Source organism: Lepidothrix coronata, unplaced genomic scaffold (genome assembly GCF_001604755.1).
Source record: "Lepidothrix coronata isolate B3197 unplaced genomic scaffold, Lepidothrix_coronata-1.0 Scaffold60, whole genome shotgun sequence".
Lineage (NCBI taxonomy): Eukaryota > Metazoa > Chordata > Aves > Passeriformes > Pipridae > Lepidothrix > Lepidothrix coronata.
Window position 1 is genome coordinate 1,337,505 of NW_016690240.1, and position 18,656 is coordinate 1,356,160.

An 18,656-nucleotide genomic window follows, 5' to 3' on the forward strand; every position below is an offset into this window, starting at 1 on the left:
TTAGAATGAATGATCAATAAAATCCAACAGAATTTAAAAAAAAACTTGAATTTTATGTTAACTAGATAAAAGTAAATTTACTGTGGGGAAAAAGGGATACAGTGTTGAGCAGTAAGTTAAATTCCAGTTATTCACACTCTGGCTAGGATTTCAACATTATTTATGATAACATTAATGGAAAAATTTTTTTTTCAGTGAATGATGACCATCTCACAACTACAGGTACAGAATTCTCAAGTTAGATACTTCTCAGTTACACTTATAATGGATTATTTTCTTGGGCTACAGAAATGCATACAAATAATAAGTGTTGTTTATGCAGTGGCAGGAAGCATCTGGGCTTAGCTGGTGCAGCAGGAATTGATGAAAAAATGAGTTGCCAGCTCACAAATACCATGCTGAAAAGACAGTGCAGATACACTGCATACAAGAAACTGGCTTCCTAAAGAAGACATGTTAATTGTGTGTTCTCAGTATCCACAGCAGGGAAGGGGAGCTCAAAAAGGCATTTGCATCCTTTGAAAATCACTATGACTGCTTGATATTTCAGTCCTGTAGGGGTACACAACCTTACAATATGCTTCTAAGCAGCATATTTTTGTACCATTGTGGGGGAAAAAATAAAAAAGAAAAAAAGAGAGGAAAGGGGAAAGGGGAAGAAAAAGAAACTGCAAAATGAACCACACAGGAACTACCATATTGAGGGATCTGAAGAACCCTGAAGTCTCTCTCACATGCAAAGAGGCATTGCAGAAACTGCTTCAACATACTGCCCTCACAAAGGATTCTGAATGCACAATTCCAAGAAGGATCTCTTTAACTAATGGTGCTCACATAGAGCTCACATCAAGGTTTAAGGGATCAGATGTAAGATTTTGCACTACAGTGGAAATAAGGTTTGGTTGTGTTTCTTCTAAATGCACAATTGTTTATATAACAGGCTTACCCTGCTGCAGAACCAGCGACATGACTGGGGCTTGGCGGCTGGCTGGGGTTAAACCACAACAAGGACTATGGCTCACAGAGGATTTCCTTGTCCTAAAGGTTATGCCAAGGCCAGTCTGACATTCAGGTAAGAACAACTGAAACATATTAAGGCAAGTGGGTCTAAATGCACAAGCAGAACGATCAGAATTACAAGCCTAAATTCAAGATGAAAATCCTCAAAGGCACCATAAAAATGCTTAACAGGCCCACCAAGTTCAGGCACCAAAACCTGCAAACAGGGATGGTTAAAAAAGTCTTCCACACCAGCAAGGTCACAAATCAGGCACTACACTACATATAAACCTAGTTTTCAAAAGCATGAGACTCCTAATGGACCAAATTTGAGCAAACACTAACATAACCAAGCACCTCACTGTAAAAGCCAGTCTTAAAAATCCAAATATAAAGCCAAATATTTTAAGCCAAAAAGTACTCATCCAGTATAACGGTCCTGTGCCAATTCTCAGACCTTAGAGATTTAACACCCTCATCCTCCACAGCCACACACAGTACATACTCTATGAAGAACTTACTAGTCATCCAACTAGAGAGCAATCAAACACAGAGGCTTCCTGCTGTCTACTGAAAATGTGCAAGGGAAGAATTCATGATTAATTGGACTAGACACAAGCATGACTTGTAACCAAACAATTAAGACACTCACCTACAAGACAGAAAGAGACAGAGGTTCTGCTTATTCTCTCAAAGACTAACTGTAAACCTCATCCAATGACTAAGGTAATAATAAGTTGCCATTAAGGTAACAGTAAGTTGCCATTAGGGAAGCAATCAGAATATCTGGAATGTTCTAAGACACAAGAAAGCCTGGTTTAATGGCCTGTAGGAGAAAGGCCTGTAGTCCTATTATGACACTGTTTCTGAGATGTTTTTTCCCCTCTGCATCCCTTCCATAAAATAATGAGAGAAATAATTTTTATTGTAGCATTTTTACACGGATTAATTGCAATTACCATGAAGATTAAAAATATATCAGTCATTAATCCCTCCCACAGACATTACACGTTGAAGTGACAGCTTCCAGGGAAGAACAACATGCTTTGGGCATAGTTGGTATTTTTAGAAAAGAGAAGATTTGTTTCTTAAAACTTTAATCACAGGATTGTTACTAAAGAGGTATTTACATTTTGCTGACTAAACATTAATCACCTAGGGTTTTCAGAAAACCCCAATCCTCTTTTTTATTTGGTTTGTTGTCTGTTTCTGGTTGTTTTTTTTTTCCGCAGCCTCTGAGAGATCAAGCCCTAACTATTTGGCAAGCACAACCTTACAGTTTTACAAGATTTCTCAAAACTACCTTAAACAAAAGTCAGTCAATTAGATATGAGTAAAGAATGTGGGGGTTTTATGTACAGAACATAACTTATATTCCTGGAAATTTAGAAGTTTGCTTAGTTTTTCTAGAGAAGCCCCTTTCTGAAATTATGCTGGATGCAGAGCACTGCAATGAGCGGGAGACTGTCAGCAAAGGAATATTCCAAGAGCTATGCTTGGGATGCAAGCCAACCCTGACTGCATTAAGTGAAAACAAACAAAACAAAACAAAACAAACTACAAAATCTGTTAAATCACACTTGAAAAAGTACAACAGAAACCGCAAGCACCTTCCTGGCGTTTTGCTGAGCATCCACTATTAAATGGACACTTCTCTGTCACAGTCAGACTTTTAACTCTGACCAGCTGCACTTAAGAGCAGCCAAGAGTTATCCTTCTGGATCCTCCGAACATAGGAGCAGGATGAATGTTTTCATCTCAGTGTCCTTTCAGTCTGTCATCTGCAATAAAACTTATTATATAGGTTTCTGTAGAACACAGATTACTATGCTAAGAGAACCCTGCATGCCTTAATTCACTCATCCAAATGGGCTGGGGAACCAAAATAATAACACTACCACAACTGAAGGTGGGGAAAAAAACCCACAACAATCTCAAAAGAAGCCTGTACCTTTATCACAGGATGATTCCTTTTCTCTGGGTCTCTTTAAATGACATTAAAATCAAGTCATACACTATTAAAGGGCATCAACAGTAATACTCACCCATAATCTGAAATTATTGGTGACAACATCAGTTTCAGCATAACATACATTTTAAAACAGATGTTTTAAAAAGCAAACCATGGTGTTCATAGAGATCCAACTGTACCAAAATCAGATGTAATCCCTTTTAAAACCATTTTTTTCCTAATTGCTTTGTTGGTTGCATTTTCAAGACAGTCTGTTAAACAAACTTTTACACAAACTTTTGTCTAAGTAGATTTAGGTGAAAACACAGGATTTTTTGCCCTTTATTGCCCTCCTTACAACTTCTGCTCCTCAGAATAATAAGACTACAAAATGACATTTGTTACAAGTAGATTTCACTATCAACAGAAACAGCATGCAGGAACAATATGAATATATAGCCATAACCTGAATTTCTAGAGCAAAATCATAAGCTTTGAACGTCCAGAGTGAATTGCTTCAGTCAAACTTTCCATTTCAGACAGATGCAACATCGTTCAAAAAAGGGTGGGTTTTTTTTCTTTTCCTTAAATCTGAGTCTCCATAGTCACTCAGCAACTTCAGTCTCCTGGCAGAAAAATAAGGTTTATTTTCTCCAGAGGAAAATCTGAGAAAAGGGAAAGTACACAAAGGGAGCTTTTTATTTATTTAATTATATTTATATTTTATTTATTTATATTATTTAATAAAATGCTTTTCATTACAGATGCATTGAAGTTTTAATTTAATTAAGTTACATATTTAACAATATAAAGAAAACAATTCCTTTCTTTAGGAATATATTATTTCCCAAAAAAAACCTTTCTCACTAAATTGGAGAAATACAGATTTGATTGATTACTCAATGGATAAGGATCTTGATAAATTAGAGGGCTGGACAATCACAAACCATATGAAGTTCAACAAGGGAAAGAGCAGGATTCTGTACCTGGGATGGGGCAACCCTGGATGTTCATACAGGCTGGGGAATGAGATGGTGGAAAGTAGTGCCACAGAAAGGGACCTGGGGGTCCTGGTCGATGGCAAATTGAATATGAGTCAGCAGTGCCCTGGCAGCCAGGAGGGCCAACTGTGTCCTGGGGGTCATCAGGCAAAGCATCGCCAGCCAGCCGAGGGAGGGCACTGCTCTGCTCTGCACTGGTGTGGCCTCACCTTGAATAATGTGTGCAGTTTTGGTGCCATAATGTAAGAAAAATTTAAAGCTCAAAAGAGGGATATAAAAAGCTCATAAGAGTCCCAAAGGAGGGCAACAAAGATGGTGAAGGGCTTTGAGGGGAAGCCATATGAGAAGTAGCTGAGAGCACTTGGTCTGCTCAGCCTGGAGGAGACTGATGGCAGACCTCATTGCAGTCTACAACTTCCTTGTGAGGGGAAGAAGAGGGGCAGGCACTGATCTTTTCTCTATGGTGACCAGGACCTGAGGGAATGGCCCGAAGTTGTGTCGGGGGGGTTCAGGTTGGATATTAGAAAAAGGTTCTTCAACCAGGGGGTGGTTGGGCTGGTAAAAACAGGCTCCCCAGGGAAGTGGTCCCAGCACCAAGCCTGACAGAGTTCAAGAAGCGTTTGGATGATACTCTCAGGCACATGGTGTGACCCTTGGGGATGGTCCTGTGCAGGGCTAAGAGATGGACTCGATGACTCTTGGTGGATCCCTTCCAACTCAGCATATTCTGTGATTCTGTGAATTGGCTGGGTGGCTTCATCAAAAGAGTTCTGGTCAATGGCTCAATGTCCAAAGGGAGGTCAGTAACAAGTGACGTCCCTCAGGAGCGCATATTGGGACCAGAACTGCTCACTATCTTTATTAACGACACAGACATTGAGATTGAGAGCACCCTCAGCAAGTTTGCAGGTGACTCTGAGCTGAGAAGTATCACTGACGAAAGGGATGCCATCCAGAGGGACACCGACAAGCTTAAAGAGTGGGTAAATATGAACCTCATAAAGTTCAACAAGGCAAAGTGCAAGGTCCTGCACCTGGTCAGGGCAACTACCAGTATCAGTACAGACTGGTTACAAACAGACTCAGAGCACCATTGTCAAAAAAGGCTTGGAAGTACTGATGGAAAAATAGGACATGAAATGGCACTGTGCACTTACAGCCCAGAAAGTAAATCATATTCTGCCCTCCATCAAAATAAGTGTGGTCACCACATCAAGTGAGGTAATTCTCCCCCTCTGTTCCACTCTCATGAGATACCACCTGGATCCAGTTTTAGGGCCCACCAGAACAAAAAAGACATTGACTTGCTAGAGAGGGTCCAAAGGGTTGTCACAGAAAAAGGTCAGAGTGATGAAACACCTCTCCTGTGAAGAAAGTCTGAGAGAGTTTGGGGTTGTTCTGCCTGGAACTGCAAGTACTTATTGTGGCCTTTCAGTACTTAAAAGAGGCTTATAAGTCTACGCAGATTTCTGTATGGCAAGTAGTTCTTCCTATTATATTTCCTGAACAGTTGCCTTGCTCAAGAGTAAAATTCCTGCCCCAAATCAAAGACAGCAGATAGGAACTGGAGCTTTTCCCACTGGGTTTTCACAGGAAAGGCGCTCTCTCTCCAATTTGGACACCATCACCACCACTCTCTGTCAATCCCTCAGCTAGTCATCAATTAGCAAAACAAAGGTAACACAGTCATCAGGACATTTTTGTACCTTCTCTTAAGAACTGTACTTTCCTACAGCTGTGAGATGTAACATTATGGAAATTTTCTGTCTTTACAAGAGTTAATGGAGCTTCGTACTGGATTGGTAAGCTGACCGAGGATACTTTTTGTTACATTTCAATTAGCATCATCACTTCATGACTGAATTCTGTTCTTAGTTTCCCAGATGGCGAACTCTTTTCAAAATTTCTGTTAAGTCTTTTTTCCAGTTCTCTGTTCAGTGTCCCTACTCCTTCAACGTATCATTCTTTACTGCTACTCATCCACTGACCCATCTGTTGACTGCTAAGATTGTTTTCAGTGGACACACAGAATGCTCCAATGGTCAGCACTGTAACTGAAACAAACTCCCTTTTCCCAGCTACCTTTCACAAACCTCTTCAGGTAAATTGATGCAGTAACCCCCACCTCTCCCTCCCTACAATCTATAAACAAGATGCTGAAAACTACCAGTTTCAACCAAACTCTGCTTTGGTCAACCAACCTTAGAGAAAAGAAACCAGCAATATAAATGACAGGGAAATGTTTCCCCTTTGCAAAAACAGAGAGTAAAGAAGATGAAAGTTCTAAGAGTGTTTGTCCTTGAGTAGAATGATGGCAGCACCACCTCCTGAACATGCCACAGAAAAAACAAATCCTAAGTGGAAATAAAATATTACAGACAAACATTAAATCAAGATAAGATAGGATCTGTAAGCATTAATTTCTCCAGGATGCCAAAAAATTGGTTTAAAACATCCTGGTTAGCAAAGCATAGCCAGAGTATATCTATTCCTGACCAACTCAACTGAAGCATGAACGAATTTTCCTAAGCTACATGGCTTCACCTAGTTGGAACCCTGATGAGCAGGGAACTGGAAGCTGTTGAAGACAGTGAACTCACTTGCATAAACCCACAAATGAAAGGCAGCTCTGCAAGACGTGAAGCCAGCAAGCAAATGTTTTGGGTTTGATTATTTTTGGTGGAGAATCCATGGCATGCTAACACAAAAAGCAGGCGAGCCTGATGTCACATACAATCATTTCTAACTCTTCCATAGCTAGTCAATCCTGATGTCTGGTTGTAAAACAGCTGGGGAATCAAGATTTCTGGTATTCTCCACATCAGTGCTGAATAGCATTTGAGACAGTCAGCCTGAAGCAACAGTACAGGACCAAATTGACAGCTATTTTTCTATTATGAAAAGTGGAAGTAAAAGCTTATCAAAACAAAATATTAAGTAGTATTTACCTTAGTTTTGAACATATGCAAGACAAGCAACATGCGAGGAGCTGGTAAGATTCAAACTGAAAAGCTTACTCATACCTTGATATTCTGAGAAGAGAATACTACATTCTTCCTAGCTGATGGAAACCTAACAAAAACAAATGGCTGATCTTGTATAACAAAGGATAACAACCACGGAAACTAACAATGCTGGGGGAAGTCAAGCCACCGTACTGCAGGATGTACCTCCCTCATGTTATTTTGATATTTCATTTTTAAGTTGTTTCAGTAGCCGTGCTGTAATTTATCTTATAAAGGAAACGAGGTCTTAAGCTTGGATCTCATGGCAGCACCCTACTATGACATTTTCCCCTGGGAAAAGGATCAAGGCTACTGATACACTTCCTGAGAACTATTTGATCTACAAATTAGTAAAGAGAACTGTTCTACTCTACCAGAAATAGAGCTCTTAACTTTTTCATTAAGAACATGCAACTTCCTTGTCATATCAAGACATCAGCAGATTACTCACAGTAGCATCAAGACTAAAGCAAGGCATGGAGATTGAGGAGCTCTGGTCTTTAAATCCTGGCTACGAGTTTTTACACTGTTATTTCCAACAACATAAATAAGGTCCTGATTCTACAAAGACAATCACACTAAAGCAGGTCAGAATGCTCACATAAAGCTGAATAAACATTTAAAATGTCCAAGGGAATGAGTTTAAGGTGTTTATGTATTGACATACCAACACACAAATGGGTGGGATTTTTAAAAGCAAAACTCTCAGCCTGCATAAAAGTTATTCATATTATGGTGACACTGAAGGTTTTTTAATATTATTGATTTACTTGGTTGCTCTTTTGTGATCTGTCTACGTTTCTTATTGCAGACAACAAAAATCCACTTCACCTGTGTTTACAATCACCTCATGTTCTGAAGCTTCAATATGATTTAAGTTCCCTCCAAGACTGAAAGGATTTGTTTCAGTCCACCTCCACACATCCCTCCACCTCGCTTTGGTTAGCACTGCAGTCCTGCACTATCTTGCTGGCAGTTAAATCAGAGGAAAACCGTAGTAGAAGACTTTGTCCCTTTAAAAGGGCAATGCAAATGCAACCTCTGGGCAAAATTTCCCACGATATGTAGCACAGTATAGCCATGCAATGTTCACAAAAGACAGCCTTGCAAGTGAGCCAACTAAGCTAATTCTGAAGAGTATATAAAACAAAACTGAGCAGCATTCTAACAGATTACAGAGTGATTCAGACAGCTCTCTAGCTGTGGTACCTCCAGATTCATCACCTGGGCGATGGGGAACCACGTCACCTCTTTCACCCAAGGGCTCCAGAAGAGGTAAAGGTAAATGTTGAACTCTGTTCACTCCAGTTTTCCCAGGAAAGAGTTGCTTACGTTACAACAGCTTTTAACTGCGTGCTAAACAGAAATGCTCCCTTTGACATTTATTTTTATACACACAAAGCATGCACAGCACACTGTTTCAAGTGCACGATTTTTTAAAATTAACATAGATTAGATTTCCAGAAATGAAGCATCAAATATTACTTTAATTCAAACCCAGAGGTAAAGTAAGGATTTTTCTGACTCTAAGTACTACTAGGGAAACCAGAGAAGTCCACAAAAAGAGTTCTAGGGATCTTTAATGTGACCCTGACTGTGCACCTCGTGCCACAGTGGTTCTCAACCAAAGTAAACAAGACTCTTTAGGTGAGACACTGCAAAGCATGTGATGGCAACACCCCCAACAGCACTCACAGCTGCCCATTTCACCACTGTGCATGACCTCCTGAAGCTGGGCCAAAACAGCTGTTCATTACCCACATTGCCAAATGGTTATAACACAGTTCCTTCATCTGGTGTACAGCACAGAAATTTAAGTCATTGTATGTGGTGTATGCTGGTGGGAAACAGATGTGGAGCAGAGATACCAGAGACAGCCTAGCCACCCAACACCTCGTGCTGTGAAACTATCAAGGGAGCCAATCAGTGACTTTTGAGACTGCAATAGCCGAGAGTCTTTCAACAGCCTGCAAAAAGCTCTCCCTCTAGCTTGCAAACCCTCACAGAGAAGTTCTTCGGGCACATTTGTAACATATTTGCATTCAAAGGCAGAAGCTTTTTATGAAATAAGACACTGTTCAAAGACACCTCCTACACATTTGCTCAGCTTCACACATAGACTGACAAAATGGCACTATCAAAAAAAGTCCTATCCTCCAGTTCACAATTCCCTGTAACGTGTGCTCCAAATCTGATTGCCCATGTACTAACACTGAATGGAAATTCATGGAAAGGAGCTGCACAGCCTAAAACCACTTAGTCATTTGGAGAGTACTTGAGAAGGAAGGAATGTAAGAAGCACCAGCACATACACCTACACCAGCAGCTCAGTTTTCTCAGATTCTATGCTATTTTAGTCTGGCATTATCTGGCTGCAAACAGAACACAGTGATGATTCAGTAATATTGCAAGGAGTACACTTTTAAGATAGAAGGATGGGATCATAATCACTTCCACAGAAAAGCAAAAAATAGTCTCTCTAGACTCTATTAGACCAGTGCATCTGCCAACATATCATATTATGTTGATGACACCAGAGCCATACCTCAAAACTCCACTACTTTTGATCTGTAGTCAAAGATGGAAAAGCACAGCAGCCTGACATGGTAGATTTTCAAAAAACACATTCCCATCAGACACCACTCTATTCCCTTTTCAAGATACTTTTTGCCACACTGACCTGCAGTCCCTCTCCTCCTCCACCTTCTTCTGAATCCCAAAGAACAAGGAGCCAGAAGACTTCTCCTTAAAGCTAACTTTTACTCACAAAGCTAGAATGCAAGCACCAACTACGGTCCACAGAAACTAATCAACAGCCAGGTCCCAATGACCGTGTCAACTGCCACTCACATCCAGTATTTGTACAGCAGCCTATTAACTTCTGTTTTGACAATTATCACTTTTTGGCAAAACATGTAGCCCTTTCAAAATAGGAACAGACATTCAGTAGTCAGTATGCATGGCACCTGAAGTCACTTGGACAAACAAACTGCCCGAAAAGTCAGAGCTGGCACACAACTTCAATGATTACAGCAGTTATCTAAACAGCCCTGTAAGCACAGTAACATATGGTAATAAAGGGAACTGCTGTGTTGTGTTTCTGTAGTAGGAAACACCACCCCTTCTAACAAAATTACTGGTGTTGTACCTCTCCACCCTCCCAAATGCAAAGGGAGGACCCTAAATCTGATGCGCACACCCATACCCAAAGCTAGCTCACCTACATGTGCTTTGAAGCGTCAAGAGAATCACTTGTTCCCTAGCTAAGCTGACAAGGCATCGTTCAGTCTACATAAAACCTAGTACCTAAGCCTGAAAACAAAACAGGCTAAAATAAAATAAATTAAAAATGCAATAGAAAAAAAAACAAGAAAGGGAAGAGAGCTGACAGGACAACGTTTTAAATCAGACTATTTGGCTCACACCTGGTAACTGAAGTCATAAACATCCCCGTCACTGGCTATTCTAAGATGTTCTCAAATACCTTTGTGCCTCTCTCCAGGCTCTTAAGACTCCAGCTACGCGCTGAGTTAATAAACAAACATTTATTTAGCCCCGCAAAGGATCTGGGAGGATTTTACAAAAAACAGACACGAGGCCTGCCCTGGAAAAACTTCCCTGCGGGCTGTTCACCTCACGCCGCTACCAGGTCGCGATCGAGGCGGACAAAGTGCGGTCTGAGGAAAACATCCCCGAGCCACGTCCCGCTCGCAGCGCTCCCCTCGGGACGGGACAGGACAGACACAGCTGATGGGTACGCCGGCACGGCCCAGCCGCACCCGGGGAAGTTTCAGCAGGGCAGGGAAAGGGGAGAACCCTCAGCCCCGCCGCGCAGAGCCCCGGGGAGCCCCCGCCCCGCCGGGGCCGGAGGGGCCGCGCTGCGGCGGCGCCCCCGCAACCGGGCAGCGCAACGGGGCGCGGGAGAAGCCACCGCCGCCTCCTCCCTCGTGGCGGGCGGGGGGCACGGGGGGCGCCCTGCAAGCGGGCAATGAATGGCCGGGCCAGACCCGCCCCCCTCCCCCGCTCACTCACAGGCGACGTAGGCGACGAAGGCGAGCCCCATGAGCAGCTTCATCCTCCTGCGGTTGATGGCGGTCAGCAGGCGCAGCAGCGGCCCCTTGCTCACCATGCCCCGCGGCAGCAGCACGCAGCAGCGCCGGGCGCCTGCACGGCCGCGGCCACCCCCCGCTCCGCTTCCCCGCCCCGCTGCCCGCGAACCGCACGCGCAGGCGCAGCGGCAGCGACGGCGGTGCCCGCCCGCTCTCCCGCCCTCCCCTTCCTTCCCCGCCGTGGATGCGGCCGGAGCGGTGCCCGCGCATGCGCGCGCTATCCCGTCCTTCCTGCCTCCGTAGCGCTCCTGGCCGGGGCCGGTCGAAGCGCGACCGCCTCCTTCAGAGCGTCCTTGCGGGAAAGCGGCGCGTCCGCAGTCTCCCCGCGGCCCTGCGCTTCCAAGGTGCTTCAGTGTCGGCGGGCTTGGTCACCTGTGGCCACCCGCTGTGGTGTCCCTTGGGTGGTGACTTGCTGAGACCGACATGGGCACACACGTAGATAACGTGTGTAACGTTGCGTCCTTCAGTGCCTGGTGTTTTAAAAGCACCATTTGCCTTGTCCCAAATGTGCTCTTTCCATATCTACACGTTTTGCCGTGGTAAGAAGAACCGTCTGGACGCGTTTCTGTGCAATCATAGAATCACAGAATATTCCAAATTGCAAGGGACACGCAAGGATCATCACGTCCAGCTCTTAGCCCTGCACAGGACCATCCGCAGGAGTCACACCATGTGCCTTGAGAGCGTTGTCCAAACACTTCTTGAAGTCTGTCAGGCTTGGTGCTGTGACCACTTCCCTGGGGAGCCTGTTCCAGTGCCCAACCACCCTCTGGGTGAAAAACCTTTTTCTAATATCCAACCTAAACCTCCCCTGACACAACTTCAGGCCGTTCCTCCAGGGTCCGTCACCGGTCACTACAGAGAAGTCACTCCTCTTCCCCTCACGAGGATGTTGTAGACTGTGATGTGCTCTCCCCTCAATGTGCTCTAGGATGACCCTGCTTGAGCAGGAAGCGTGGACGAGATGACCCACTGTGGTTCTTTCCAACCTTGCCCATTCTGTAATTCTGTAAATGAAAAATGTGAGCATTTTTCCCCCTCCTAAAGTAATAATTTATGAATTTGATTCTGTTTAGGATAACAAGATTGCAATTATTTTAAAGTGGCTTACATGTTTACTGCAGCTTCCATACGAAGTCCTTGTGGCCAGTGTTACAAACTGCAGATTGGTATTTGGCTGGTATGGTAGGCATCTTCTTCATGTGTCAAATCTCCTACCAGTAAATACACCCACTTAATCTGAAGAGAAATCTCTTTGCACAACCTGACCTTGGCCCTGAATAGTATGACCTCCACACAGTTTCTGAGGAATATTCTTTCTCACACTTGTCTCCCACAGGAGAAGACTATGAGAATGAGTGTTCTTCAATTAAATTACTAGATTCAATCATTTAATTTCAGTATAGAAATGCAGCTTGTTTACACCAAAGAAACTATGACCTCAGTCAAACAGAGGCCAATGCAGTTTACAAGAGTTAACCTTTTCTTATTATAAGGAGTAAAGTCAGCAAAATAAATGTGTGAGTCTCAGAAAGGTAAGTGCATTAAGATACTGTGCAGTGATTAAGAACATCCATCCCCTTATGGCTCACAGAAGTGACTTTTTCCAGGAAGCTTTGAAAATTGAAATTTCCTAACTCCTAACCCTGGGCTCTGATTATAAGTCCACTCCTTTTCTCTTGGCTTTAGTTTCCTTTGATTTGTGTTTGATATACTTAGTTTTCCTGTTAATTACACTGTTTATAGCTATGTGGAGTAAAGGGAATACCATACCACCATTTAGAACATAACCTAGCACCAAATTCATCTGCATAGTAATCACTGAAAAGTAACAGAGTTTTATATCAGCAGTAAATTTGGCCATCAAAAAGCTTCAGCTGAACAGTGCTGCATGAAAGCTAGAGAATATTACAGGAGTATCATTCCCTCCCTGCACCACAAACTCCCATTGTTTTCAGCCAGGATTTTCTGTAATAGTATCCATATGTACAATACCAAGTCCACAAGCCTTTAGGGGAAGGCAAGATGTTTTTAATGGTTACCCTGCCCTAAGACAAGCTGCACAATCTGTGACTCAATCAAGCTGCCGGCATAAGGCACCTTGCTTGGCACCTCACTCAGTGTTCAGGCCAATTTTGCTGCAGAAACATGTTGAGACAGGCTGCAATCCATGAAGATGGGAAAAGGAGAGCAAGGGAGCAAGAGATGTTATGGAATGTCATGGTGGAGGAGACTTGAACTCTGTGGGAGGCAGCCTGACATGCTCTCTACAGGGCCAGCTGTTTGTCATGCATGACACCAGGGCCAGCTGTGACCATGTCACTCTCCAAGTGAGACAGAACATGTCTAACTTAACTGCAGGGGGGTGAGTGTAAGTCTGGCATCTCAACTATAACTATAGACATGTACCTTATAAAGTACTGTAGAGTTCTTCAGACCCATGATTGCCAACAGCAGGGACACATTTCAGGACACAGCTGGTCACATTCACAACCTTGTGCCAAGGACTGGCACCAATAGCAGAGGTTCTTGTATGCTAAATGTGCCAGGAGAAAGGCAGAGGGATGAAGCAGTTTTGAGTGCTGACTTTTAGTGCACTATAAATCAGGTATCAGGCATCCATCTGCCTTCAGGTCATTATCTTAGACTGATCACATAACATCATCTAATGGCTAATGGCAGTCCTCACTGGGATGGTTTGCAGGCAGTATACACTGTCTCCCATCCTGCAGTTTTCAACTTTAGTTCTCAAAATGCTTTATGAGAGCATTTTCATGTTTTTTGTTCACTAAATCACTGCCTGTAAAATGATAGGTTTTTTTAAAAGATGGAATTTTTAAATAACTTTTTATAATGACTAAAAATGTGAATTTGCAGGTGTGTCTACCTGAACGACCAGTATGAACTTAGAATTCACAGCAGCCCTGCAATGTACTTTTCCTTGATACCAGATCAAAACTATGCAATTACGCAGCTGTTATTCCAGAATCAGGACATTTGTAGAATTTCCATATGATGCCACTTGAGGGAGACTCTTGTGCCATGTGGAAATACAGGGAAAATCTTGGATTTCTGTCCCAGTTATGTTTCTGCAAGAGATGACATTCCTCTATATGATCTGGGAGACAGAAGTGGGCCCTGGGCACTGAGACCTGAGGAGAGAGAACTGCTGTGTAAGAGGTAACAAAATGAGTTACAAAGCACTGAAAAAAAATCAAAAAGAAAACCAAAATACCCTGCCACACTACTATCATCTCTTCTAACTTTGGTCTCTAAGTTAGTTCAGGCTAAATGTAGCCAAGAAAGTAACACAGAGCTGCATAGAGTTACTCATACCCTTCCTCACCATTCAACTGCATCCTACAGCTACTGAGGCTTGCCTGGGAGGAATTGTTCTGGTACCCTTATCCTCTAAAAAATCTAGAGATTCTGTGGAGTTACACTGTTGTACTGCACAGACACACCGATTCAGTCATACAAAGCCCTAGATAATCTTGAAAAACTAATGGCTTCATGTATGCAAAGAGTGTAAAAATGTGTTGTTCTTTTTTTTTAAAGATTGGAATGTGACTCTTTTTTTGGTTAGTTCTACTTTTAACCACAGATCATAGTGGGGAAGGGAACTCCGACAAAAATGAGTTAAAATTAGCAGTGTTTCTTTTCAGGGAAAGTTAGAAGTTTGAGGGTTTGTGTGGTGGTTTTTATAAAGGCTAATGAAAAGAGAACATGCAGTGCTGGGAACAAAGTCAATTCTTTTAATATTAACATCTTAAAAGGAAAAGAAAGCTGCTAAGTGCTTCAGACAGTTATTATTTATTATTTGGATGGTGATGGCAATAAACAGTTTCAAATACAACTGAATCACAACAGTCCTAAGTATTATATGAGCACAGAATTGAGACAATCCCAGCCATTGAAAACACACAAATTAAGAGACAGATCATCCAGTGAATGCAAGCAAACAAGCAACTGTCAAAGCGTAATATGAAAGTTACTTATTACACACAGATTTGTAGGAATTAGGTGACTCATTTAATGATTTAGACAGTTATTTGCAAAGAATAATTTATAACATATAAGGAAATAATTGTATTTCAAACTACAGTGCAGTCTAACGATTTTGTTAACCAGTTTTGTTCATGTAGTAGTCCCAAGATTTCATTCTGTAAAAGTTGAGGCTCTTTTTTTACATGAAGCACACAGAAACCCAAGACACAACACTACTCAGAAAAGTTGCTTCAGGCTCCAGGCTTGAAACTGATATACACTGACTGGATTAAAAAAAAGTCAAACAACATTCCAAATTGACCGGTACCATTACCTACCAGACTACTTGTTCTTCATGATGCATTTTTCCCCTGAGTTAACTGAAGGCAGCCCTGTACATTTTCAAAGTTGGAAAAAGATTTTAAGGTGCTCTATCTATTCTGAAAGCGCAGAATGCCACATGCATGATCCTCTCGTAATCAGGTCAGAATGAAATAGCAGAGATAGTGACTAAATTAGTGACTATAAAAACTTGTAAGGATCTAAAACACTGTTCCTCAAGATTCTTTTATCGTATATAGATGAAGCAAGTTTATTAGGCTGGGTCAACAAGTTACTCATTCACTGCTGTTTTACATTTCATGATTTCTAAAGCCCTTTGGAGCTTTTTAATTGACTCTACCCTAGAGCGCTTGGGAAGTAGCAACATTTTGGGTTGGATAAGTCCGGATCATGCTGGAATTAGTGACAAAGAAGCCCATGACTTCTTTGTATGATGGTATAGAGCAGTCAAAAATGTATGTCCCTGTTTCCTTTTATATCACTGGCCCAGAAAGTGAACAAGAATAAACCTACCTTGGGGTGGGCTAGGGATGTATATGCATGTCATATAAACGTGATGTAGTGGCTGAGGGTTGCTCTTTGTTAAGAAAAACCACTTGGGGCTTATCCTGGAAGTCTGTGCTGGCCACTGCCAGGAACAGGGAAAATATTTTCCTTCTGCATCTTTACTTGCAGTAATGCTAGCTGGATGTGACTTTAGCCATTTTAGTGGTATGCTACATAAAAAGTCTGCCTCCTCTACCTTCCTCATGAAAACCTCAGGCATATGGTTTACAAGCTGTCTCAGTGATAGTGTTTCTGTGTTACAACAATATGAGGATTGTCATGTTAATTGGGAATAAGGAACTGATGCTAAGTACCTGAAGGAACAGGACTGCAACATGCTGGAGAGCACATCTACTCTGCAGTCTAGATATCTCTATTGATGTTTTCTCCTTGAAGCAAGGAAAGTCTTTGCCCTGTTCAACTACTCTCATGCTGTCAATAAAGCAGAAAGTAAACAAGGTCATTAGAGGTGTTAGAGAATTTATACAGTTGAATGTAGATAAAGACATTGCTGATAAGTGTCTGTATCACAACCCTGTTGAATTGTATTTGGAGTGCAAAACTTCCTACTGATGTGTAATATTATTACTCCTCCACAAATTTCCCTAGATGTAGTGCCAGAGAAGTTAGATGGATGACAGAGAGAGCACGTACACTCATGAATTTCTGGAAATGTAGCACAGAGCATTCTTAAGTTTATGTAGCCCATAGTTATGACAGTCCCTGCTCTTATGAAGAGGGGTCTAGGACAGCTGCAAAGAGAAGAGTCTTGTGTATCAGGCTCATCTGAGTGATGGGGCAAAGTGTACCCTTAGCATATTTGCAGATGCCACCAAACAGGAAGAAGAGGCTGATACGCCATAGGGCTGAGCTGCCATCCAGACAAACCTTGACAGGCTGGAGAAATGGGCTGGCAGGAACCTCACAAATTTAAACAAGGAAAAGCACAAAGCCCTGCACCTGGGGAGGAATAGCCCCAGGCACCAGTACAGGCTGGGGGCCAGCCAGCTGGAGGCCCTGGTAGACACCAAGTTGATCATGAGCCAGCCATGTGCCAATATGGAGAAGGTGGCTAATGGTATCTTGGGCTCATTAGGAGGAATGGTGCCAGCAGATCAAGGGAAGTGAGCTTTCCCCTCTACTCAGCACTAGTGAGGCCACACCTGGAGTGTTGGGTCCAGTTCTGGGCTCCCCAAGAGAGACATAAATATACTGGAGAGAGCACAGTGAATGGCTAATGATTAATGGACTGGAGAATCTGTCATATGATGAGGAGAAGTTGAAAGTCCTGGGACTTTGCAGCCTGGAGAAGAGAAGGCTCAGGAGAGATCTCATCTATGTGTACAAAGACCTGAAGAAAAGAGTAAAAAGAAGATGGAGCCAGTCTCTTTTCAGTGGTGCCCAGGACCAGAGACAGTGGGCACAAACTGGAAAACAGCAAGTTCCCTCTTGAACATCAGTAAACACTTTTGTACTGTGAGGGTGACTGAGCACTGGCACAGGTTGCCCTGGAGATACTCAAAAGCCATCTGGACATGGACTTGGGCAACTGGCTGTAGGTAGCCCTGCTTGAGCAGAAGAATTGAACCAAATGACTGCCACAAGTGTCTGACAATCTCAGCCATTTTGTGATTTGGTGTTTACAAAACAAACAAAAGCACAGATCCATATTTTTCACTTTATTGTTTTCCAGGATACAGCTGAATAGGTACAAAACCAAGCAAGTGTCTATCTTTGTATAAATTTGCTTTAGTTATCTCAATAGAAATATTCATGTGAGTAAAGACACTAATGAACAGCCTTGTGTGTAAACTTACTCTTATTTGCAATTACAGGCTTTAGAATTACAGCCTATGGTCAAGGTAATTTACAGTATCAAATTTCTGTTTTGAAGTAAGGCGGATTAGGAGTTTCCAGATAGGTTTTCAAGTAGTTAATGAGATTTAACCAAATAAACTTTCATTGTTGCCTTCCAAAGTTAAATTGTGGTCTTACCTAAATGGTAAATTCCCTCAGTGAATACCAGTTAAATTAATTTAGGAAATTGTTTTGCAGCCCAGCATCAAACTGGCCAAATGTAGCAAAAGAACCCTTGAATTTTCTCATTATACAGAGTATAAATTCACTGCTGATGAAAAGAATATCTCGTAGATTTCCAAATCATCTAAAAGCAATGTGAACTTTTGAGTATGAAACATATTCACAGAAAAAGTATGACAATTCTTATGTGCACACTTACCTTGTACCTCTCATTGTACAGAAGATTTATTGCTGCAGTGCTTATTAAAAGCAATCAGCAAAAGAAAACAAAGGTCTAGTACATCCAGGATTTTCATTATTAGATCAAAAATAATGATCAGAAATTTATCTTTTCCTGTTATGCCAGTGCTTCCATGGGAAGGTTTTATAAATAAGCAAGTTTACATTTATCATGGGCTTCACACCAGACATTTAAGCCAAGTTGATTAGGCCAGGGCTCGACTAAGCATATGACCTTACTGGCTCATGCAACCTTCTGCTTTTAGCTATGGAAACCATACTGTGAGGTGAATCATGAATCGAGGAACGCATGCAATGAAGACAAAGCTGAAACATACACCTGAACTTCACTTGGGAAGTATTCCTACATCCTGAAGTTTCAACATGTGGATTACTTTGAAGCATTCTGCAAAAGATTCTAGAAAAAAAATAATCCTATTGTCAGGAGATTACATCC

The 18,656-nt window shown here is 42.2% G+C and overlaps 1 protein-coding gene across 3 annotated transcripts in view; it reads right to left on the reverse strand.

Moving 5' to 3' along the window:
* Positions 1–11,132, reverse strand: part of UXS1 (UDP-glucuronate decarboxylase 1) — a 56,082-nt gene extending 44,950 nt beyond the window's left edge. For 2 of the 3 annotated variants that reach the window (XM_017817384.1, XM_017817382.1), the window contains exon 1: positions 10,989–11,132. In XM_017817384.1, coding sequence (XP_017672873.1) covers positions 10,989–11,085 — 97 coding nt within the window. In that variant the 5' untranslated portion in view covers positions 11,086–11,132. Of the gene's footprint in view, positions 1–3,416; positions 3,435–10,988 lie in introns of those variants that run through there. The other variant, XM_017817383.1, reaches the window with a different exon arrangement.
* Positions 11,133–18,656: the final 7,524 nt, after the last annotated feature.